This window comes from Carlito syrichta, unplaced genomic scaffold (assembly GCF_000164805.1).
Source record: "Carlito syrichta isolate Samal-C Ts95f unplaced genomic scaffold, Tarsius_syrichta-2.0.1 Scaffold313183, whole genome shotgun sequence".
Classification (NCBI taxonomy): domain Eukaryota; kingdom Metazoa; phylum Chordata; class Mammalia; order Primates; family Tarsiidae; genus Carlito; species Carlito syrichta.
The window spans coordinates 205645-231630 of NW_007257279.1; the positions used below are offsets into that span (position 1 = coordinate 205645).

At 40.4% G+C, this 25986-nt stretch overlaps 1 protein-coding gene across 1 annotated transcript; it reads right to left on the minus strand.

Moving 5' to 3' along the window:
* Positions 1-1706: 1706 nt before the first annotated feature.
* On the minus strand, positions 1707-25345 carry NIPSNAP2 (nipsnap homolog 2). Its single transcript, XM_021718647.1, has 9 exons — positions 25167-25345; positions 25039-25084; positions 21945-22039; positions 21246-21316; positions 20311-20451; positions 19366-19397; positions 8924-9018; positions 4010-4093; positions 1707-2805 (listed from the first exon to the last, which is right to left on the minus strand). Exons 1-9 carry the CDS (start codon positions 25330-25332, stop codon positions 2741-2743), a joined length of 795 nt encoding a protein of 264 aa, XP_021574322.1. The 5' UTR covers positions 25333-25345; the 3' UTR covers positions 1707-2740.
* Between the last annotated feature and the right edge of the window lie 641 nt (positions 25346-25986).

Sequence of the window (25986 nt, forward strand, 5' to 3'; positions counted from 1 at the left end):
GAGTGTGCCCCTGCACTCCAACCTGGGCAACACAGTGAAACTCCGACTCTAAAAACAAACCAAAAAACTCTCAAATGCATGGTAAATGAAAATGAGTTGGCTTGCATAATATTCACTAGACTTATACATCCAATGAATGGAAAATGAGTGTGAAAGTTTTAAATATTGCCAGTGAAAATTAATAGTGGAATACAATAATGATTCATTCTACTACAGGTGTTTCAGTAAAAGGATTTGACAAACTGAGCAGGAATTGCTGAAACAAAGCGGTAATTTCATAAACTAGCTTATTACTAAAATGTTCTTATCAAAGGCTGCCAGTTACCACTATGTTGCTAAATCAGTGTTTGGACATCGTCTTGGCAGCATTCGGCACAGGGGATCTCTACTCATCTTGGATGTACTTTCTTCACTTGGGACTCGTGAAACCCCACTTTGTTTTCCTGGTGGTTTCTTAGATCTCCTTTGCCGGTTCCACCCCACCCTGGTCCTCTTCTCCACCTCGACTCACTCCCTGGGGAGCTCATCTAGCCTCACTTTAAATTCAATATGCGGACAAACGTGTATCTCCAGGCCAGACTGCTCTTTTGAATTCCAGACTCACAGAACTTGACATCTGTACTTGGTATCTCCATCTGGATATGTGCAGAGACATCTCATATTCAACATGAGTAAAACAGAATTCCTTACCTTCATTCCGCCAAATCTGTCCCACCTTCAGCATTCCCCTTCCCCTCCAGCGGCTCAATGCCAAAAACCTAATTTACTTTTTATTTTACTCTTTCACTCACACTCCACAATCACTCAGGAACTCATAGTGGCTCTGCAATCAAAATATTTTGGGAATCTGACCATTCTCCCTACTTCTAATGCCATCCCTAATCCAAGTCACCATTTAAAATGTAAGATCAGCCGGGCTCGGTGGCTCAGCCTGTAATCCCACGCCTTGGGAGGCTGAGGTGAGTGTATTGCCTGACCCCGCGGGTTCGAGACCCGCCTGGGCAACTTGGTGAGACCTTATCTCTACAATAAATCAAAAAATCAGCCGGGCGTGGTAGCGCATGCCTGTAATTCTGGCTATTTGGAAGGCTGAGGCTGAAGGATCGCCGGAGGCCAGCAGGTCGAGGCTGCGGTGGCCGGGAGCGGCCACTGGACTCCAGTCTGGGCGACAGAGTGAGACTCCAACTCAAAAAATAAATAAAATGTAAGATCACACCTTTCTTCTGCTCGAAAGCCACCAGTGGATCCCACCTCAGAGAAAAAGCCAAGGTCTTCCTAACAGCCTCCAACTTCCAACAACTTCTCTGAGCTCATCTCCTACCATGCTCTCCCTCTTCGGCTCCAGCCAGTGGCTTCTGCTGTTCCCAGTACACACCAGGCCCTACCCTCCTTGGGTCTATGCCACAGTCACGCCCTCACCACGGAGGGATGTCCCCCCAGACACTGGCCAGCTTCCTCACCTTCAATCCTTTGCCGCGAGCTATTTTACAAGAGGGATAGGATCATTCTCAGCACAAGCTCATTAAAAAAAAAGAATCCCAAACATGTAATATGTGAAAATTAAGTGATTTTTATTGACCTTTTTTTTTGAAAGTAGGATTTATTGAGAAGACAGAAAAGCTCCCACAGTGGGAGGGGACCTGAAGGGGTTGCTCGATTTTACTGACTTCTGTATGTTCTTGGAGAAAACCATTCACATGTGAAAGTTTGGCATTTGATACTGAGATTTATTCACACCTTATCTTACACATAAATTCTTTATTGTGGGGCAGACATAATTTTTCATCTCAACAAGATTTTCACAAGATTACAGTCACAAAATTGGCACACTGTATTTAAAAAAACTAAATCATAGAGCTAGACAAAGTATGCAGTTTTATGCCCATTTAAATCTCAGCATGCACCACGCCTCATACATGATCTTGGAAATATCTGCTGTGAGCTTACTAAAATATTAACCAGAGAAGGTCTGAGGTCACAAATGATTGTTTACAAAATAAAACCTCTTTTCCTAGTGCTACTCATTTTATTATAGAAAAATATCACAAATAAAAATTAGTGCTATTCAAGGTGTTCATTTCAAAATCACACATGATACATAGGCTCAAGCCATTTTTTTCTCTTTCACATAGAGACACCAGAATATACTCTGTGAAGACTGGATTACTGATTAAATGTACCTTGCCATAACTACCAGCTTGGTAATGACACACTGTTTATCATACTGATTAAACATAATGAATTAAAACATTTGCAGGTATTGGGCACATGCGTGATTTATTCCAAGTTTGAGACTCAGAGAAAAACTGCTAGAGAAACATGACAAAATTTGTATTTCTTCCTGATACAAGAAATTTGTCTACAAATCTGTAATTATAAAACAGATTTGCTTTTGATAAAGAAGTGGGTAATTTTTCCATGGTTGGAATCTTATTTAGAGTGATTCAAATTTTAATCTGGACGCCTCTGGAGGGTGGGAGTGGTGGCTAAGTATTGTAAGGTAGACTTGGACAAACATAGGGATGCTTCAAAGAGGACAACAGAGTACTGTTACAACCGGTCAAACTGCAATCGTTTCCCTTCTTGTGATTATGTAAATTTTAAAGAAAAGAGTCTCTTAGAAGCTATATACAGCAGTTTACACCTCAGTGTTTCTTTTTCACTTGATATACAATTAAAATTAATTTTTGACAAATACTCGTCACGTACATGTATGTAGGCACATATAAATTCTACAGCTTTACTGGAGGGGCGAGGTCTTCAGTGGGATCATGATTCTGGATTCCATTTCCTGAATAAGTGGGACTGAAAACAGGATCAGGATTACTGAGCTGGTTCTTAGCTAAACACATTATGGTAAATATACATTAACAATAGATTGCTGAGAATGTTCAGAAGACACACTGCTTGAAAACAGAATAGAATATTAGAAAACAGAGGACTGATCTTAAGGGCAGAAAAATATAATCTAATACTAGATTCACTAACATCCTATAAGATGTTATTAGAATTAAAACAGATCCTACCTGGAGATTTGTTTCATTTGTGGGAAGTTAGGAAAGTCCATATTGTGAGAAAAATGGTGATTTCTCAAAAGGTTCTTTGAACTAAAATAAATTTATATAAAACTAAGTAATAGTCTATTAGAATGTCTCTTGTACAAAGAACAGATACCCTGTATTTGTAAAACTCACTGCTGAGCAAAACATGCCTCTGGGAACTGATGAAAAGTGTGAGAGTCAACAGAAAAATCATAATCAATTATATAATTTCTGGAACTAAAAGACAAGATAATACTTTCTAGAACAAATTAGTCTTTCATTTTCTTGGTAGTATATGGGCTTAAATAGACTCTACATGTCACATGATTTGATATTTATTACCTCTATCTATATCACAGGGTTGTAGTCTACCCAATTATTTTCTAATAAAAACCAAGCAAACAGGATTTCATAAATATATCTATGTATGCATACATGCATATGTGTGTATGCATATATATACACACACACATAATGTACATATGTATAAATTAAATTTCAAAATTACTCTTTAACTGATATATTAGGTTTTGGTTTTAGAAACTGACAATTTTGGTGAGAAAGGGACAGCTTAGAACAAATTTTATTTGTGTTAACACATTTTCAGAGAATATATAAACCTATGAAAAAGCTAAGAATGTAAAATTTACAACATCTTGAACATTTTTATACTTAACCCTGAATTGCACCCCACATCTTTAAAATAAAAAATAAAAAATAAAATCATGGACCTCATATCTAAAAAAAAAAAAAAAAACACAACACCTAAGGGTCTGAACACTACCAGATAACATACCTATTTGAAAGAATATTCTTCTTTATTGATAAAAAGGCACACATCTCCCTTCCTTCCAATCTTATTATTCACCATTCTAACACACTATAAAAATATTAGCATCAGGGTGAAAGAACATAACTGAAACAATAAGATGAAAAGAATCAGTATTTTATGCCTGCTTAAATATTACCTGTATAATATACCAATTCTTCCCAGCCATGTTTATGCCATGCAGCATTCCGTATATCTTCCCTGGTCTGAAGATCCTTGTAAGCTTAAAAATAAACACACAGAAGAAGCAAGACTTAAAACACAATGCCCTACATTCTACTAGTACATTTATTAAGGTACTGACTCAGCTGGTCATCTAGTTTTTTTCAGTACTTCAGGTGTGTGGCATTGAGCTGGGAAAGTTGTGAGTTGGTTATTTTGAGCAAGATTATGTTAGGCCTCGTGGGAAAAGCAAAACAATTCGCTCTTAAGCTTGAAATCTAGTGAATCCAAGATATATATCTTTACAAACCAAGTAAACTTCTCCAATAACACATGAAATTCATAACCAGAAACTGTCAGATCACAAATAAGCAACATCATATTCACTTCTGCTCAACATTCGTGAAGAACTACACTAATCTGGGTGAGAGACTGTTTAGCGCAGAGAACAAGGAGACAAGTAAAGGCAAGTTGGCCCCTGTGGGTGCTGTGGCCAGTGTGAGGTCACAGTCTACAAGAAGAGCGGGAGGATACCAGGGAGGGCTGCCTGGAAGGTGTGATTTGATCAGGTGGGTCTTGACACAGAGGAATGGAGAGAAAGGTGTTCCGGGTGGAGGAGCAGCATAGTCAGAGGCCTCACACAGCCCTTGGTGTCGTGGTACAATTTCATAGATATCTAATGCAGAGGCCTCTGACTTGCAACCTCGGCAAGATCCTTCCAATCACTTGTCAGGGGAATTCCTTTGAGGCATCTTGACATCCAGTGAGTCACCACTAAGAGACTGTCCAGGGCTCCTTCCCTCAGTTCCAGTTTCTTTTGTGGAACACATGCTTTTCCCCACAGAACTGCCTATATGACTACCCCTGGAGGCCTATCAATTTAACCACTGAAAAACAAAACTTCCTTTACTATAAACAGGTTGGGGAGGCTTTAAATTTCTTTTGTATTTTGGTAGAATAAACGTAAAATTTACCATTTAAGTGTACATGTCCGTAGCATTAAGTACATTCACATTTTTGTAAAACCATTATTATCCATCTTCAAAACTTTTTTTTTCTTTTTTTTTTGAGTCAGCATCTCACTCTGTTACCCAGGATGGAGTGCAGTGGCACGCTCACAGCCACTGCAGCCTTGACCTGCTGGGCTCAGGGGATCCTTCTGCCTCAGCCTTCCAAGTAGCTGGAACTACAGGTGCACACCACCACACCCAGTTAATTTTTTGATTTACTGTAGAGACAAGGTCTTGCCATGTTGCCAGCCCCTGGGCTCAGGCAATCCTCTCGCCTCCGCCTGCCAAAGTACTGGGATTATAGGCATGAGCCACCATGTCTGGCCCATTTTCAAAACTTTTTATCCTCCCAAATTAAAATTCTGTATTCATGAAACAGTAACTCCCCATTCCCCACTACCCCAGCCCTGGTAACCTCTATTTTGTGTGCTGTCTCTGTGACTTTGTCTATTCTAGGTACTTCAGGTAAGTGGAAGCAGTCTAGTTTCTTTCTCTCATGTACTGGAATTTCATTCCTTATTATGGCTGAATAATGTTCCACTGTATGTATATCCCATATTCTGTTTAGTTATTCGTCTGTCTATGAGCATTTGAATTGGGGAGTCTTTTTAAAGATGGTACTCGAGTGAGTCCATGCTCATGCACTGAGGGATGGAACCCAGAGACAGGAAAGTGGTGGAGCAAGGCTTTAAGGAGGGTGGAGGGATATTATCAAAAAGTGCAAGGGAGGCCAGGTATGGTGGGCTCGCATCTTTAATCCTAGCACTTTGGGAGGAGGCCAATGTGAGAGGACTACTTGAGCCCAGGAGTCTGAGACCAGCACGAGTAGCACAGTAAGACCTTCTCTCTATTTTTTCAATTTAATTTAAATTTTTTTTGAGTCAAGGTCTTACTCTGTCACCTAGTCTGGAATGCAGTGGCATGACCATAGCTCACTGCAGCCTTGACTTATTGAGTTCAGGCAATCCTCTTACCTCAGCCTCCCGAATAGCTGGGACTACAGGAATGTGCCGTTTTTTTTTTTTTTGTAGAGAAAAGGTCTTGCTATGTTGTCTAGGTTGGCCTCAAACTCCTGGGCTAAAGCAATCCTCCTGCCTTGGCCTCCCAAAGTGCTGGGATTACAGGCGTGTACCACAGTGCCTGACACTCCTGCATCTATCTGTCTATTTATTTATTTATTTTGAATTGGAGTCTCACTCTGTCACCCAGGCTTGAGTGCAGTGGCACGCTTACAGCCACATCCCGGACCTGCTGGGCTCAGGTGATTCTTCTGTCTCAGCCTTCCAAATAGCTGGAACTATAGACACGTGCCACCATGCCCAGCTAATTTTTAAATTTTATTGTAGAGGCGAGGTCTCACAAGTTACCCAGGCTGGTCTTGAATCCCTGGGCTCAGGCAATCCTCTCGCCTCTGCCTCCCAAAGTGCTGGGATTACAGATGTGAGCCACCATGCTCGGCTTCCTGTATCTATTTGGGAAAAAAAAAGTGCAGGGGAAAAGGAAAGACAAGCTTTGAAGCCAGAGATTGCTGCATGTTCTGGGTGACTCATTCACCATCTATGAGTTCCAGGTATCTATCTGTGATGGGTGGTTATAAGGACTAAAGGGGATGATGTGTAAAATAGTAAAATAACCAACATACTAGAGGTACATAATGAATGTTGGTTCTTCTTCTCTAAAAAATATGGAAACCTGAGGGTAAGTTTTTGGCACAGGCAACTGAGAATCCATGTTTGCACATCTCAATACTTTTTCCTATAAAGTAGGAAGTGGGCAGTGGCAACCTGGGACACTGGAGACAACAGTGAACAGCGTGGTGTGAAAGCAAGGTGGGGAAAGGGACTGCTTAAGAAAAGGAAAATGCACTGCAATTTGGGGATTCTCGGACGCCCAAAACATCACGTTGCTCCTGGCTTCAGCACCTCTGCATGGACAAGTATCTTGGCAGCTGCTCCTCATCTTGCTGTTGCTCTGTGACGCCCTGAGTCTTCCCCACAGCGTGGAGGTAAGGGGTCTGCCCTGCATTGCCCACAGCCTCTGTGAGAGCTCTGTCTTTCACACCCTGGTGTCTGCTTGTTTGCAGTTCTATGCTCTTTCATCTAGGAGTCCCTATCCAGGCAGCTGTAGGTGATGACATGAAAGGTGTGTGTGCCTGGCTTGACCTCCACCCAAGAGCCAAAGCATTTGGTGACAGGTGAGCCACCCGATCTGATCCTGCCCATACAGTACCTGTGCTTATTCACATACAGGGACATTTGGGAGGGTATGCATCCTCAGAGGTGCCTCTAGGCTGAGATGAAGGGGAGGGAGGAGAGAAGGGTCTGACGTTTCACTTCATATACTCTGGACAGAACATACACCATTTTCGAAATAATAACAAAAAACAACTTCTCTCCTACCTTGAATCTCTAAAGGTTAAATTAAATGTAGCATAATCTAAGGGCAGTAGGGAAACGCCGAACACATTTTTAAAAGATGTGTTTCTAAACCTACTACATTTGAAAACTTGGATACTTATGGGGTCAAACTTCAGCTAACTAGAAAATTAAGTTCTCCAGGGCAATGCTGCCCTTTGGTGCCGTATGGAGGTGAAGGGTTACTGATGGCATCTGTCATTCAGTGCCGGGCTTCGGTCTCTTAGATGCCAAGGAAGCCCAAGGCGTGGAGCTAAGATGAGCGCCATACCCTGGACGAGACAGTGATTGCTGGGCATGACCCCTTAGACTCTGAAGGGGAGAGGGAAGACTCCAGGAGCTCAATGTCAACACTACTTTTTTTTTTGCCTCAACTTACTCATTCTGACTTAGGTTCCTAGCAGCTATCTTGCCATTTAGCCAGTCTGCACTATTTGCAGTGTTCTGAGTACTTTTTGTAGTCTGCTGCCCCTCCACCACTGTGCCGGTCCTTCTGTCTCACCCTTGCCTGTCAATTCCATCTAGATCCTAAAGTCCAGCTCACATTCGGCCTTTTGCTCACCTTCCCTGAGTGCATGTATCTACCTCCCTTTAAGTCTCCAGAGTAGCCTGAACAGACTCCCTGTTACTGGTCACACGTTGCCTTGTTTGCTTTATTCCTGACGAGACCCGTCCTTCCCATCTCTGTAAGCCCTGCTATGCTGACACGGTAGGACGGATGGTCGCAACACACGGTGGAACCAAATAGGCCAAACGAACACCGCTCAATTCATTAATATGGTCTGGAAATGAGTTATGCTTTTCATTTAACAACCTTGTACAAATGCCAGGAGGTCCTGGCAGTATTATACCAAACTATCACTGAGACCCAGTTCCTGTTCCAGTAGGGAGAGAGGCACGAATAGCCAAGCCCGTGACAACCGGCACAGCACAGGGATTCAGGGTCTCCGAAGGAGAATGTTTTCTTAGGGGCAGCAGGGGTAGCATCTGAGCTAGGCCTCGAAATCTGCCCCAAATGGCGCCAAACAGAAGTGGGTAGGGATGGACGATGAAACCACATCACCAAAGGCCGGCAGTAGGGCTGCGTGTGCGGGAAGCTGCCTCTTTGGGCATAACGAAGGGCTATCTCCGGGGCAGTGGTGGGAAATCAGTCTAGAAAGGGAGGCCGGGGCCACTGGTGGAAGGACGCGTGCCTTCTTTGTCCTCCCTCTCCACGGCTGCCTGCTTCGCTCCTTACTCCTTTCACTCTCCCCCACTCTTACTCTCGGCTTACTAATGTGCCACGGTCTGTGGACCGTTCACTGTCGATCTCTTGAATTCCAGACAGTCCAGCACTTGCCATCGCTCTGTGACATCTGGATTTGCTACAGTGTTTATGGCTATTGACGCAAGTTTTGTTCTACTGCACAGTACAACTTAGCAATGAGCTCCTAAATTCCACTCACAAACGAATGAAAAAATATATACCCCAAAGGTGATGCACCATATATAGCTGCCCAATCTGAGAGAAGAAACCACCAACTGCTTCATTATTATCCTGTCGAAAGCGAATGGCTCGAGCCCTGTAAGAGAAAAACGGTGTTCAGATACTGAGTTAGATATGCTAAAAAGAATCAGTAGACTATCTCCTCCACACTCAGGGCAAGTTGTTCAGAATGAAGACAGATTGTGTTTTAACAATTACCAAACTATTATCAAAATTGTCAAATGCCATCAAAAGCTATTTTAATGTATGTAAAATTTTAGTGCCTTTCTATAGCTATATTATTTTTATGAGACGTGGACAGTATTTAATGATGACTATTAAAAATAAAAACAGCAACATGAGGATATGTGATTGCACTGCTGATTCTTGAAATAAAGTCAAGAAAATGGTCAGGGGATAGGACCCATCAACTTAAAAAACACTCCTTCTCCAGAATACTCTTTGAGAGAAAGCAAGGAAATATGCTGGATATTAGAACAGAGTCCTGTATCCAAGGGAGGCAGGGACAGCCCTGGAGATTGGGGTTAAAAACATAGATGAAGGGAACATACTTCAAAGTAGCCAAAGACTGTGAACTCTTGCGAAGCACGCCTGCTCTCTCAACTGTAAGAATTCTGCAGTCTCTTGGACAGCATACGGAAGCAACAAAAGGGAAGCTTTTTGGCAGTACACCATCACCACCATCACTAATGCCAATGAAGCTGCCTCTTGTTCTTTCTTTCTTTCTCTCACTCCCACCAGAGCAAACCATTCAGAAAATGAGTACCACAGGCATTCATTATGTATTATGTATACAGGAAAGTGTAAATATACATGCCTATATGTACAACATGAAACTGAGATTAAATTGCTTAAAAATCTGCACGTGTCTTAAACTTTCCATTTTTAGGATGGCTCATGCCTACAATTCCAAGGCCAAGGTGGAAGGATTGCTTGAGCCCAGGAGCTTGAGATCAGCCTGGGCAACATAGCAAGACCTCATCTCTACATAAAAATAAAAAACTTAGCTGGGTGTGGTGGTGGGCACCTGTAGTCTCAGCTACTCGGGAGGCTGAGACAGGAGAATCATCTGAGCCCAGGAATTTGAGGCTATGGTGAGCCATGATCATGCCACTGCACTCCAGCCTGGGTGACACAGACTGACTCAAAAAAAAAAAAAAAAAAAATTCCAGCTGCAAAAGGTATTGGCTCTTTAATTTTAATATTAAAGTCTCAGAATAGAATTTCAGAAATGCCTCTGTCCACTACTCTTAAACCACCATAGGCTTCAGGTCAATTTAAACTTTCTTTCATACTTGTGTCAGGTGCTTTACTTTCATATTTAGTGATAAATCCGAATTCCTAAAAATGTTTTAAAATGGACATATTTTTCCAAAGAGGTTTTCTATAATCTAAGGTGAAAATGAAGGGCGGGGCTTCAAATGATGTGAGGATGTCACCAGAAGCAGCACAGTGGCAGTCTTTCAAAAGACTTCACACCATGGCTTGGCTAATAAATTTATATAACACAGCCCAGGCTCTGGTCTGAAGTCTCGGTCATATTAGGGTCCCACAGTTGATGGGACATGGGAAGACAGAGTCCCACTAATTCACCTAAAAGAGCTAGAGGCATATAAACAAAGATATCAATCTATTAATGTCTCTGGAAGACCTAACTCTCCTGGGACAAAATGCTTGGATTGGCTTGATCAGTGCGTTCTCTTCCTGGAGGAAAACTTCATATGTATCAAATTATGACATCTCAAAGGAGGGAACAGCAATCTGCTGTGTGAATCATGATGCAGTCAGTCTCCTGCTCTCATCCACCTGGACTCAGTACCACAAGGGTGACCTGACCCAAGCTTTCAGGTTCCTTTGTGGTGAAGAATGGATCTTTCCATTGCCTCATGGGTTACACACACACAAGATTATTTAACTTTGCATTGAAAATTAAGTGACCAATATCTTCACCAAAATTACAAATCCGATTGATAAATTATTGAAATTAAGCAAATCACTTTAATGTGCATTCTAACTCTACCTGGAGGGAAAAGCACTGACTTTCATTGACAGTGATAAATATTCTGGATTATTCAGTTCATTCTGAATTTTTCTAATTTAGTTAGGGTAGGCGAAAAAAACATACTTGCCTTGGCCTGGTAATACTCAGAAGCATGTACTGAAGGAGGAGATCACCATCTTAAATAGTAACCTAAGTGCCAAAATATAAATTGAATGCTGAACTGGCTTTGTGAATAATTTTTTAAATGACTGAATAACCCCAGTGCGTCCTTGTGGATTCTATAGTGAAAAAGTCTTAATTAGTAATGCTCAAACATCAAACTACTGAATGATTCTATTCTGTGAGCAGCTACATTATTATAATGAGAGTTCAAAAACATAAGACCCAAACCATTTAGAGAACCCTTGATAAAATGGTACCCAAATAGTATGGAGTCAAATATGTATTCCTAAGTTTTCAAATTAATGGAAATTCTAACTTGCATTATTTTCCTTTGTTGATTCACGAAGGAAAGAGTTAACAGAAATAAAGATTGGCCAGCTCGGTGGCTCAGCCTGTAACCCGGTGCTTTGGGAGGCCGAGATGAATGGATTGCCTAAGCCCATGGGTTTGAGATCCGCTCGAGCAACTTGGCAAGACCTCATCTCTACAATAAATCAAAAATTAGCTGGGCATGGTAGCACACGCCTGTAGTTCCAGCTATTTGGAAGGCTGAGGCAGAAGGATCACCGGAGCCCAGTGGGTTGAGGCTGTAGTGGACAGGAGAGTGCCACTGCACTCAAGTCTGGGTAACGGAGTGAGACTCCAACTCAAAAAAAGAAAGAAATAAAGATCACAGAATCATCTGTTGGAACTGGGATTGATCTTAAAAATTATTTGATACAAAGCAAGAAATTTTATCACCAAAAAAGGAGAACCATACACTTGTAAGTTGAAAGTAAGAAAAAGGCACAAATTTTCATTTAATGATAAAGAAACCAAAGGTTAGAGCAGTCAAGTAACTCACATGCTAGGCTTTTCCTCAGCACCATGTGGCCTCTCACTTTGTGGGAGAATAACGTTATAAAACACCAGCTTAGAAAATGGAAATAGCAGTCGGATATGGCGGCTCACACCTGTAATCCCAGCACTTTGGAGACTGAGATGAGAGGACCGCTTGAGTCCAGGAGTTCAAGACCAGCCTAGGCAATATAGTGAGATGTCTCTACAAAAAAATTAGCTGAGGTGGTGGTGTGAGCCTGTACTCCCAGCAGTGAGCTGTGACTGTGCCACTCCAGCCTAGGTGACAGAGTGAGACTCCAACTCAAAAAAAAAAAAGGAAAAGAAAAAGGAAAAAAAGAAAGAAAATGGAAACAGCCAGTTTCAAAGAAAATTAAGAGTTAACACAATTATCTTAAAGACATACATGAAGACCTCTCGCCACCCCATACACAAAAATAGACAGAAAAAGGTTAAAGCACAGATATATTTCAGGTTTTAAGGAAAAAAATGATCAAGATATTTTTTGACTTAGATATGCTTTTTCATCCAGAGATAAGGTCTTGCTGTGCCATCCAGGCTGTGACTGCAGCTCCCTGAAACCTCAAATTACCAGGCTCAGAGGATCCTCTTGCTTCAGCTTCCTGAAGGACTATAGGTCTGCTCCACCATGACAGAATTACTTATTCATTTGTTTTCTTTTGTAGAGATGGGGGGTCTCACTGTATTGCTCCAGCTTGTCTTGAACTCCTAGCCTCAAGCGATCCTCTTGCCTTGGCCTCCCAAGGGCTGGGATTATAGGCATGGGTTACTACATAGGCCAAATGAGATATACTTTAAAGCTTACTTCAAATTGCTTAGGAAAACTATCCTAATGTTCCAAAATTTAAAATATTCTTAGCTTCCAAAGAAACACAATATTGCAGAAAGTTTGGAAACTGGAAAAAAGAAATAGAACACTAACAATCTGACCACCACAAAACTCTAAATATCGCTGATGTTTTCTTTCCATTTTGTGACTCAGGTACTGACTTTAGCTGACCAACAATCAAAAATTTATTCTTGTATCTCTCTTGATTATTGAGGCTTTATATATCTGTTGTTCCTGTTTTTTCTATTATAATAGTCAGGATTTCCAAAACCAAATATTAAATCATAATAGTGAAACCTGGTATTTTGTTATGGAGGTAATGAGCTTCCTTCTTGTGTTTCTTTTTTTTGAGTTGGAGTCTTACTGTGCCAACCAGGCTGGACTGCAGTGGCACACTCATGGCCACTGCAGCCTCAATCTGCTGGGTTCAGGTGATCCTTCCACCTCAGCCTTCCAACTAGCTGTAACTACAGGCACACACCACCACGTCTGGCTAATTTTTTTTATTTATTGTAGAGAAGAGGTCTTGCCAAATTGCCCAGACTAGTCTTGAACCCCTGGGCTCAGGCAATCCTCTTGCTTCCACCTCTCAATGTGTTGGGATAACAGGTGTGAGCCACTGTGCCCACCTTACTTCTTGTGTTTCACTACTAAGTTTAATGTAGCTGCTGGGAGGAAATCGATAGTTTCACCATTTTTTTTTTTTAAATTTTTGAGTTGGAGTCTCTTGTCACCCAGACTGGAGTGCAGTGGCACGCTCACGGCCACTGCAGCCTCCACCTCATAGGCTTAAGCAATCCTTCTACCTCAGCCTTCCAAGTAGATGGAATTACAGATGCATGCCAATAGTTTCACCATTTAAATCAGGGCTAGCAGACCGTGGTCCTCTGGCTAAATTCCACCTTCTGCTGATGGGCATCTGGGTTGTTTACCCTCTCTGGCTATTATGAAACATGCTGCCATGAACACTTATGTGTAAGTGGAAGTATGCTTTCAATTCTTTTGGGTATATACCTAGGAGTAGAACTGCTGGGTCATATGTAACCCCATGTTTAACATTTTGAGGAACTGCCAGACTGTTTTTCAAATTGGCTGGACCATTTTACACTCCCATCAGCAATAAGTGAAGGTTCCAGTTTCTCCACACCCAGTCGTCCCAGTGGGTATGAAGTGGTGCCTCTGTAGTTTTACTTTGCATTTTATATCTCTTCTCTGGTAAAATGTCTGTTTATATCCTTTGACCATTTTTTAAAAAGTTTAAAAATGTATTTTATTTTAAAAATGTTAAACTAAATCTTTACTGTGGTTAAAAAATGATACTAAGTTTACTATTTTAGCCATTTAAAAATTTTGTTTTTATTTATTTGAGTTGAGTCTCACTCTGTCACCTAAGCTGGAGTGCTGTGGCACACTCACGGCCACTCCAGGATTGACCTGCTGGGCTCTGGCGATTCTTCTGCCTCAGCTTACCAGATAGCCGGAACTACAGGTATGCTCTACCACGCCTGGTTAATTTTTTTAAAATTTATTGTAGAGACGAGGTCTCACCAAGTTACCTGGGCTGCTCTCGAACCCGCAGCTTCACGGAATCCACTTGCCTCGGCCTCCCAAAGTGCTGGGATTACAGGCTGAGCCACTGAGCCTGGCCTACTTATTTATTTATTTATTTATTTATTTTTGAGTTGGAGTCTCACTCTGGAGTGCAGTGGCTGCTCCCGGCCACCGCAGCCTCATCTGCTGGGCTCCAGCGATCCTTCCGTCTCAGCCTTCCGAGTAGCTGGAATTACAGGCGTGTGCTACCACACCCAGCTAATTTTTTTTTTTTTGTAGAGGTGAGATCTCACCAAGTTGTCCAGCTGGGTCTCGAACCCGCGGGCTCAGGCAATCCACTCACCTTAGCCTCCCAAAGGCGCGGGACTACAGGCTGAGCCACCGAACCCGGCTCTTATTTATTTTTTTAAGAGGGGAGGTCTCCCTATGTTGCCCAGGCTGTTCTCAAACTTCTGGGTTCAAGCAATCATACTTTCTTGGCCTTCCAAAGTGCTTGGATTATATGCCTGGCCTATCTTAATCATTTTTAAGTGTACAGCTCAGTAGTAGTGTTAAATATACTTGCATTGTTGTGCAACAGATCTCCAAAACTTCATTTTGCAAAACTGAAACTCTATACCCACTAAACAACTCCCTATTCCCCCTCTGCCTAGCCCTGGCAACCAACCAACTTTAGTCATTTTCTATGACTTTGACTACATTGGATACCTGATGTAAGTGGCATCATATACTATTTGTCCTTTTATGAGTGGCTTATTTCACTTATCATACTTTCCTTCTTAAGGTTCATCCATGTGACAGGACTTTCTTATTTTTTGAGAACGTATAATATTCCATCATATGTATATACCACATTTTCTTTACTCATTCATCTGTGGATATTTTGTTTGTTCTTGGCTACTGTGAATAATGCTGTGATGAACATGGGTGTGCAAGTATCTCTTTGAAATTCTACTTTCAGTCATTTTGGATTTATACTCAGGAGTGGGACTGCTGAATCATACTGAATTCCCTTTTTAATTTTTTTGAGGAACTTCCATACTTTTTTCCATAATGGCCACACCATTTCACATTCTCAACAGTGCACAAAGGTTCCAATATCTCTGCTTCCTTGGCAATACTAATTTTCTGTATTTTTGATAGTGTCCTTCCTAATGGGTGTGAGGTGATATCTGTGATTTGCATTTCTCTTATTAGTATTAAGCACTTTTTAATATGCTTGTTGGCCATTTGTATATCCTTTTTGGATAATAATCTATTCAAGTTCTTTACCAATTTTTAAACTGGGTTATTTGTATTCTTATTATTGAGTTGTAAGAATTCTTTATATATTCTTAATTCAGGTAGCTTATTAGATATGTGATTTGTACATTTTTTTCCAGTGTATAACTTTTTTTAAAATGTTGTCTTTTAAAGTACAGAAGTTTTAAAATTTTGACAAATTCTAATTTATTTCTTTTTCTTTTGTGGATTGTACTTTTTTTTTTTGAGTTGGAGTCTCACTCTGTTGCCCGGACTGGAGTGCAGTGGCCGCTCCTGGCCACTGCAGCCTCGACCTGCTGGGCTCCAGTGATCCTTCCACCTCAGCCTTCCAAGTAGCCGGAATTACGGTTATGCGCTACTATGCCCAGCTGATTTTCTGATTTACTGTAGAGGCGAGGTCTTGCTGTCCAGGTGGGTCTCAAACCCGCGGGCTCAGGCAATCCACTCACCTCAGTCTCCCAAAGGCACGGGATTACAGGCTGAGCCACGGAGCCTGGCAGATTGTACTTTTGTATTATATCTAAGAACTCTGCCCAACCCAAAAACACAAAGATTTTTCTCCTATGTTTTTCTCCTAAAAGTTTTATATTTTAGTTCTTACATTTAGATCTGTAATCCATTTTGAGTTAATCTTTTTTTTTTGAGTTTGAGTCTCACTGTCACCCAGACTGGAGTGCAATGGCCGCTCCCGGCCACCACAGCCTACACCTGCTGGGCTCCGGCGACTCTTCCACCTCAGCCTTCCGAGTAGCTGGAACTACAGGCGCGCCCTACCACGCCTAGCTAATTTTTGATTTATTATAGAGATGAGGTCTCGTCAAGTTGCCCAGGCGGGTCTCGAACCCGCAGACTCAGGCAATCCACTCACCTCGGCCTCCCAAAGTGCTGGGATTACAGGCTGAGCCACTGAGCCCGGCTTTGAGTTAATTTTTGTATATAGTGTGAGGTAGAGGTTCAAATTCATCTTTTGGCAAGGATATCTAGTTGTGCCAGCACACTTTGTTGACAAGACTGTCTTTCCACCACTAAATTGCCTTGGTTCACTTGCCAAAAATCAATTGCTTGCAATTCCAGTACTTTGGGAGGATGAGATGGGAGTATCACTTGAGGCTAGGAGTTAAAGACTACACTGAGCATCAAAACAAGACCATTGCTACAAAAAAATTAAAAAGTTAGCTGGGTATAGTGGCTCACAACTATAGTCTTAACTACTCAGGAAGCTTGGGCTGGAGGATAGCTTAAGCTCAGGAGTTTGAGGCTGCGGTGAGCTATGATAGCACCACTGCACAATCTGGGCCAACAGAACGAGCCCCTGGCTCTGCAAAAAATAATAATTAAAAAAAAATTGCTCATAGATGCATGGGTTTATTTCTGAAATTTCAATTCTATTCCTCTGATCCGTATGTCTGCTCTTATGCCAGCACGATACTGTCTTGATTACTCTAGCTTTGTAGTCAGTTTTGAAATCAAGGAGTATAAGTCCTCCAACCTTGTTATTCTTCACGGCTGTTTTGGCTGTTCAGGGTCCTTTGCATTTCTTTTTTTTTTTGAGTTGGAGTCTCACTCTGTCGCCCAGACTGGAGTGCAGTGGCCGCTCCCGGCCGCCGCAGCCTCGGCCTGCTGGCTCCGGCGATCCTCCTGCCTCAGTCTTCCGAGTAGCCGGAATTACAGGCGTGTGCTACCACGCCCGGCTGATTTTTTGATTTATTGTAGAGATGAGGTCTCGCTGCCCAGGCGGGTCTCGAACCTGCGGGCTCAGGCAATCCACTCACCTCAGCCTCCCAAAGGCGCGGGATGATAGGCTGAGCCACCGAGCCCGGCTGGTCTTTTGCATTTCTAAAGCCTGCTGGGATCTTGACAGGAATTCTGTTGCATCTATAGATCAACTTGAGGAAAAACTGGTATTTTGCTACTTAAACTAGGAAGAAAAAAATACTTGTCTCACTGAGGTGCTCTGTCTATGCATCAAAAATGTTTCAGAAAAGACAATATTTGGCTGGGTGTGATGGCTCATGCCTCTAATCCCAGCACTTTGGGAGGCCAAGGTGAGAGGATCACTTGAGCCTAGGAGGTTGAGACCAACCTGGGTAACACAGTGAGAACTTGCACTATATTAACCCTTTGCACTCAGGTGTGCTCTTTGAGGGGACACTGTAAATCTAGCAAACCACTTGGATGTCCCCTTTCAGGGGATATAAACAGATTGCTGGTGACTATACAGGACAAACTTATGCCAGTGCAAATTTTTCAAAAACATATGTTTCCTTGAAGTTTTCCACTCAAAAACAACGAAAAACCTAAGTCCCATTTGAAATTTGTCAAGCTTCTGCTTGATCAGTTGAGAAGTGGTTTTCAGAAATCACGAGTGTATCCTTTTACATCATCTTCGAACAACAAAGTGGACAAGAAATTACATATTATTAATATGGGAGGAAGAAAATGAGACTAAATTGTCTGTTAGAATAGAAAAACACTAGGTGGAAGACATCAAACAAATTACTATAACACAACATGTATCAATGAACCTGCAATGCATGTTGGTGACTGTTTCACATGTTACCACATGTTAAAAAAATATAAGGCCAGGTGCAGTGGCTCGGCCTGTAATCCCAGCGCTTTGGGAGGCTGAGGTGAGAGTACTGTTTGAGTACACAAGTTTGAGAACAGCCTAGGTAACTTGGCAAGATCTCATCTCTACAATAAATCAAAAAATTAGCTGGGCATGGTACTGTGCGTCTATAGTTCCGGATACTTGAAAGGCTGAGGCAGAAGGATCACAGGAGCCCAGCACGTGGACACTGGGGTGAGCATGCCACTGCACTCCAGTCTGGGCGATGGAGTGAGACTCCAACTCAAAAAAATAAATAAATAAAAGTAAGATATAAAATTCTGATTTTTTCATCATAAATAAGTTCTTCAATGTTATGTCCAAAATTCCATTATAAGCCAAGTAACATTTCAATTAAAAAAATTGGTTCCAACGCTATACTATTTAATATGAAGTGATTTATTTTTCACTATTTTGTAAAAATGTGCACTCGAATTGCTGGTAGGTGATCTGTGAGATGTCTCCAAGTGCAAAGTGCTATAAAAAGAGAAGAAAACATCCAAGAAGTATATGAAATAACCCATGCAATATTGGTGTTTTTTTTTGAGTCCTCATCCTTTAGAAATATATACAGTACTGAAATACTTATGAATGAAGCAGGATGTTGTTTGAGATTTAATTCCATATAATCTGGATTGAGGGAGTTAAACCTAAACAAGACTGCCCAGGTGTTGATCATTACCAAAGCTAAGCAATAGGCAGAGAAGCGGGGAATCCATGGTATTAGTTGCGTATATGTTTGAAAAATTTCATAATAAAAACATCAAACAAAACAGTAATCTAGTGTCAAGTCATGGCATTATCCTCAGATTTTTTTTTCTAGAATAAACATGATGGTCTAAAATAATCTTCTAATAAGACTCACAAAAAAATAAAAAACTAGCTGGGTTGTTGGTGTGTACCTGTAATCCTAGCTACTTAGGAGACTGAGGTGGGAGAATCACTTGAGCCCAGGTGTTTGAGGCTACAGTGAGCTATGATTGCACCACTGCACTCCAGAGTGGGATGGATGGATGGATGAGAGAGAGAGAGAGAGAGAGAGAGAGAGAGAGAGAGAGAGAGAGAGAGAGAGAGAGAGAGAGAGAGAGAGAGAAAGAAAGAAAGAAAGAAAGAAAGGACTTACAAATTCACCATTCTGTAACATACTCACCAGTAATTGCCCCATTCAATCATGGTTCCTGGCTGAAAAGAGATTTAGATTTTGGTTTGTAAGCTCTTCTGTGAAAAAATATGGAAACAGCAGTATGAAAAATATCAAATAACAAAACTAACTTTTAAAAAACTAATTTTTTAATGTGGAATATAACAAATTAAAAAATGTGACAAATTATTATTATTCACTGTGTTCTTATCCCATAGTGGAATAAATATTTTATAGTTTCACGCAAGAAGATAACATATTCATAATGTAAAAGTAAGTCATCAATTTGTGTTATCAAAACTATAGTAAGGCTCATCTCAGAGGCGCTGAAGTCATGATTAAACTGTGGGTGCCCATTCAAACTTTATTAGAAAATTTTAAGAAATATGATTTGAAAAAATTCAATCCTGTTAAACTTAACAAGGATATCACTTCCTTTTTTTCCAGCATAAAAGTGATTATAGACCTCTGAGATCTATTGATATGCATTCCTTTTAATGATGCCATTTGGAGCTTTCTTTCTAGTACTCCCTTAGTAGGGAAACATCCTAGAAAGTATTATAGATCATTATTCCCTTTTTACTCTTTTAGTGTTGTATAATTTGTTCAACAGTCACAATGTTTATTAGATGTTCTTGTTCAACTACAATAGATGTTATATACTGTACTATTTTCAGTCTTTTTCCTTAAAAATAGAAATGCTATTTGGAAAAGTATCAAATAATAGCATTATGCATAAGGTCATAAAAAGTAAAAGAACTTAGCAGAAGAGAGGGAAATGAGGAAGTAAACAGGATAGGAGAAAGACTGGACAAGGAAGAAAACAAGTCAAACAAAAATACAAAGCTAAACACGTATCACAGAATGTATGCTCAAGTTTTGCTGTCAGCATTAGGAAGTTGTTGTGCTTCTTCAGAGAAGAACAAAAGGACTAACTTGTATTTCTGTACTTACTCGGAGTTGGTAAGACCTTAGTTCATATATATTAGGTCCTGACCGTGGGACAGGCTCATTCCAGAAACTGAACTCCAGCAGCAGCTGATTCTTTCTAGAGAGAAGCATGTCACTTCTTGCCTTACGGAATTCCAAAAATTCCTTTGAATGAAAAAAACATGCTCATGAAATCTTCTAATACTTGTATGTAAGCCCATTTTAGTAACATTTATATTGCTACAGAATGGTATGATAAAAAAAGGGCACTCAACAGATCCCAGCTGGTCTGAGACAGTCCCAGTTTACATCTGTTGAACTGATACAATGATGAAGAGCATTCCTTTCCCTTCTCAAGTGTCCAGGTTTAGATGACAAGTTATATGGCTATCCTAATTATTTAAATAACAGTGCAAACAAATTTAATTTTCTACATTTTTAGATTCTCCTAGTAGTGTCTGATGATGTTTCAGTGGAGGTGACAAGGAGGCTACAAAATAGCAGATACTCCAAAAATCCTTTCTATTTGTCTGGAAATCCACACAAAAGATTTTCTTTCTTAATAATGTGTGGCCGTAAAAATCCTCTCTACTAACATGCACTTGTTAGTGAAAGGAGGAGTAGGATAGCAAAGTCAGCCCAAGATAAAGAATGTGTATGTGGCTGTCAGTTCCTTAAGTCAATTATGTCAGGTCATCTGGCGCTAACTGTGTCTACCGTGCTGATCTACCAGTTTCAAAGTACAACTGACTTTTACGATAAGAACTGTTATTTTAATAGTACTGTAATTGGTTACTTTATGCTTAAACACAACTTCAGGAGTCCAAAAAATAAAATTTCTACTACAAAAGTGAATAGTTTACTAACAAACACTGATGACAGAAAAGAGTCATTTAATTCTGTACTAACATCTACTTTATCATTAGTTTGAATAAGTAAACATTTAACAAAATGATTACCTGATTTTCTCTGAGTTTATTCATGACTTCTGTAAGGGCTGGATAACCTCCTTCATACCTCCAAAGGTGGACTGAAATGCATTTTAAAAGATAGTATTCATTTAGAGTTTCATGGTATTTTTATCTTGAAAATATTCTAGATTGCATTATGTTAATATAGTACAAAGCTGAATATGCCATGTGTTGCCCAATGAGTTACATCATAAAGTTTCAGTAATAGATCTGAATAATTTAAAGCTGGGCTCGGTGGCTCAGCCTGTAATCCCGTGCTTTGGGAGGCTGAGGTGAGTGAATTGCCTGAGTCCACGGGTTCGAGACCCGCCTGGGCAACTTGGCGAGACCTCATCTCTACAATAATCAAAAAACTAGCCGGGCGTGGTAGCGCGCGACTGTAGTTCCAGCTCTTTGGAAGGCTGAGGCGGAAGGATTGCCGGAGCCCAGCAGGTCGAGGCTGCGGTGGCCGGGAGCGGCCACTGCACTCCAGTCTGGGTGACAGAGTAAGACTCCAACACATACACACACACAAAATTTAAAAAATAGTTTTCCAAAGAATTACTGAAGGTATTACCTTAACCATAAAACTAGACAAAGACCTGGAAAGCATTGATTATAAAAATAAACATTAAATTAGAAAATTACTTAAGTGTTACAGCAAAGCTTAAGGAAGAAGCATTTATTGCAAAGACTTCTGCTTCCTACCAGCTTGATCCTGCTCGCCATACCACGTGTTCCAAGTCCCCACCAAAGTACAGGGGTAATGTTTATCTTCATGAATCTTTGGCAACACCTCTTGACTTAAAGAGAAGAAACAGCAACACAAATTAAACAACAAACAAAATTTTACCAGGTAGATAACACATGATCGGTAGCAGGCAAAAGACCACCTACTATGTGTTCTCAGAACATATTTATGATAAAATGCCGTGCAGAATTAACGTTTTAGTTGAATTCTATTGTATTCCAACACCCACTAATTGGAAGCTTAGGTTTCTGATACCCCAACTATCCAGAAGTGTTGTAAGCAACTCAAGAATAATGATAAAAATGATAAAGAAGGGCCAAAGGTTCCAAAATTTCAGGATCTATGGGTTTACTATTTCAGGAAAAAACAAAACACTTAGTAATGCGATGTTTATAAAAGCTAAGTTCTGCTGGTTCCAAAGACAGGAAGAACGAGAGACATGGGAATAGAAAAGATTATGGAAGAAATAAGAGCGATGGAAAGGAAAGGAAGTAATGTCTAAGACAAAGGCAGACAACAGAAGCGGCACCAGCAGACAGAGGTAACAGGAGCAGAGAACACGGTGGCCTTAAGGAAGAAGACAGAGTTAGAACACAACACAGTCTGGAAGCAACCCCAACCTCCAACAGTCCCAAAGAGCATCAATATGACAGAAGAATCAAAATTAAAGATACAACATGAAGCATAAATTAAGTTCTACTCAATATGACCAGCAGAGGGGATGTGAGAGGTTTCACAGTCTCATACTGAACACACCAAACAATTCATTCCCACTGACTGTGCAGAAGCAGTGGCAAAGCCATGGCAGTTCATGGCAGTGTATTAATTTAACAAAGGTGTCAGAGCAGAGCTTGGTTCCATGGAAACCTTTCTATGGTATGGATCTAAGGTGCAGGGACAGGCAAAGGGAAGAGGCATAACTGTTTCATACCAAGAGAAAAGCTAAAACCCACATACCTTTTGGATAGAAAAATTATGATGAAAAAGTACAGTACAGATTCAATAATGGATGCAAAAGAATATAGAGTTAGAAACTGAACCTATTCAAATTATTTGCTAACAATAAGTGATACTAAGCTAGTGATCATCACTAGATGTTGGCACTACAGGACTTGGTGTATATGACTAGTTAACAGAAAACAGTTACAAACAGCCTAGATCTAACTAAATAAAAACCAATAGGGCTTTATGGCTCAGTATAATGACCACATCAAGTGCATTTTCTGAAAGGTGGCATTTACTTTTTAACTCAGGATCTGATATTAAATGTATCTAATGCATAACCTATGAATGCTCAGAAAGAACAGGGGATTGATGAAATTAGAATGGGGAAAGATGGATTATGTTAGGGAAATAGGTAGGTTTCCACTGTGACACATGATGTGAGCAGGAAGTAAATAACTCGAGCTGGAGTCAGTACAGAGGAAGGCAGGCAGTATAGATGACCCAGTTAGGGTCCAGAAGGGGGTTGAGGACCTGACAATGGAGCATAGGCTTTTTGTTCCCCAATACAAAGTCACATATGGATTTGTAGCGAATGCACTTTGCTAGGGACCCCAAACCTGCTCTTGGGAGCCCAGCCTTACCTGAATGGAGGTTGTAAGGCAGGCAGTACTTGTACCCAGAACTGGATGGGTTGGGCAGAATCTCATTATTGGGACCCCTAAAAACCAGGCAGGAGTTAAGTCTTTATGTTCTGGAAACAGGGAGCTGCTGAAAGTTTCAGAGAAAAGAAAAAACATGATGAAGGAAAAAACAGAACTCAAGCAGATCAATTTCACAAACTTTTAGATAATGTGCTACAGGGGGTGGAGTGGAGCTACAGGTATAGCTTTGATCCCAGAAAGGTAGTCAGAAAGGAGGTTACTTGGGAATGGGGCTTGACAGGCTTGGAGAGGGAGATGGAGAAGGAAACAAGCAAAGAAAACCAAAATACACGTCAAATGAGGAACGCACAGCCCTAGATGACTGACTAATCAAAAAGAACTAAGGAAAGGATTAAGAAAAACATGGCGAGTGACACAGACAGGGAAGTTGGAAGAGCAAGGGGATTCCATACGCTGAGTTTGAAGTGAGAGCAAGACATCCAAATAGAAATATGAACAGACAGCCAGAAACCTGAGACAGGACATGAACTGATAAAAACAGGATAGAAAAGATAATCCAAGGAAACAACAATACAGAGAAAAATCTTCATTTTATGAGAAAAGATTTAGAAATAATCATCTGCTTTGTTCTAGGGCATATTGTAATAAAGAAAAATGTATTGAGGTAAGCAAGAAATTCAATACTAATGTTACATTTCACAAACCACCTCAAAAAATAAAATAGAACAGGTTTTTGCTTCTAAAAATTATGCTGACTATGGAGACAAAATTGTTTCTCATGTAAGTAGTAGATATTAAAGGTTTTAAAAACTTTTTTCATTGCATTTGCTCACAACTGATCATTAAATACTATCTCTGTTAATTAAGAACTGCTGAGCTTAATTCTCCCTTTAGTCTTAAAAGTTTACAAATTCTATAAGAGTGTGTGGATCTCACATCATATGAGAATCAGCTGAAGGGATTTGGATCCTGGAGAATAGACGACTTATGAAGAAATGGCAGCTGTATTCAAATACATACAGGACTTTCACGGGGCAGTTTTATTTAGGAGAAACAATGAAGGACACAGACATGAGCTCTAATTCCTAATACTCAAAGCTATCCAGAGATGGAACTTATTTCAGCACAGGCACTCAGGAAGGTCTATAGAAAGGATTTAAGCACTGGATGAGTAGATGGACTAGATGACCTTGCAAGGTTCCTTTCAACTATAAGAGTCTGGTAACATCCTAAAGTCTGACAGATTATGTGATGATTTAGCTGTGTGCATTCTTGAAATCAAAATGCCTCAGGCAATACCACAAAGAGCTCAGTTTAAGAGCCTCTGAATACTCAGCTTGAAGGGAGAGGAATGAAAGATCTCACTCTCTGCTATCAAGTGTTAGTTGAACTAATAATAAAATCATTCTTTTTCCCCAAGTAAAGTATAGTTTGGTATACACACCAAATTTTGTTGTATGCTTCTAGGCATTCCGGTTTAACATTGTGAACTGAAACAAAAGAAAATTCAATGATAAACTTATGAACAGAGAAACAAAAGTCAACTACGAAGATAGCAAACCTATCACTCACACTGTAATTTGTACAGACTGCTTGTTTCCTTTTTGGCTAGGAGATTAGAGTGAGCATCTTTTCTTGGATCAACTTTCCGGACAAATAAGGATTTTAACCAGCTGTCTTCTCGAGGTCTATTACCAGAAGATGTCAATCTCCTATGAAATAACAAAGATAGTGTCATATAGTATACTGTTTTCATAAATTCATCAATTCATTTGGCAAATTTGCATTGAGTACCTATTCTAGGCTCTGTTCCGGAACCTGGGATACTACAAGAAGTCTGCTTTCCATTATGACAGCATGTATTCTAAACATCAGAACAGAGAAAAATGTAAAAGTAACAAATGACACTCCTCTGTTTATCTTCAACATTTATGTTGTCTTTCCCTCCTCTAAAGTAATTTTTTACATAGAATAAATATATATGGATACTTAGAGTAGTCAAACTTACAGAGACAGAAAGTAGATGGTGGTTGTGGGGGAAGTGGAAGAGGGAGAAGAGAGCAGACGGGGGAATTGGAGTTATTGTTTAATGGGTAAATAAAAAAATTCTGAAGATGGATGGCAGTGTTGATTATCAACAATGTGAATATACTTAATATCACTGAACTGCACTTAAAACTAGCTAAAATGGTAAATTTTATGTTATATATATTTATTTATAAAAATTTAAATATTTCTATATTTATATTTCATATATATATTTTTTGAGTTGGAGTCTCACTCTGTCATCCAGGCTGGAATGCAGTGGCACACTCACGGCCACCCCAGTGTTGACCTGCTGGGCTCCAGCAATCATTCTGCCTCAGCCTTCCAAGTAGCTGGAACTACAGGC

Excerpts from the sequence above, each read along its gene's own strand:
- NIPSNAP2 (XM_021718647.1), bottom strand. The coding sequence starts at position 25,332 with ATGACACTATCTTTGTTATTTCATAGGAGATTGACATCTTCTGGTAAT. Across the intron at positions 9,019-19,365 it reads ATTGAATGGGGCAATTACTG|GGCTCGAGCCATTCGCTTTC; the intron begins GTGAGTATGTTA and ends TTTCTCTTACAG. Across the intron at positions 4,094-8,923 it reads TATGGTGCATCACCTTTGGG|CTTACAAGGATCTTCAGACC; the intron begins GTATATATTTTT and ends TTTATTTTTAAG.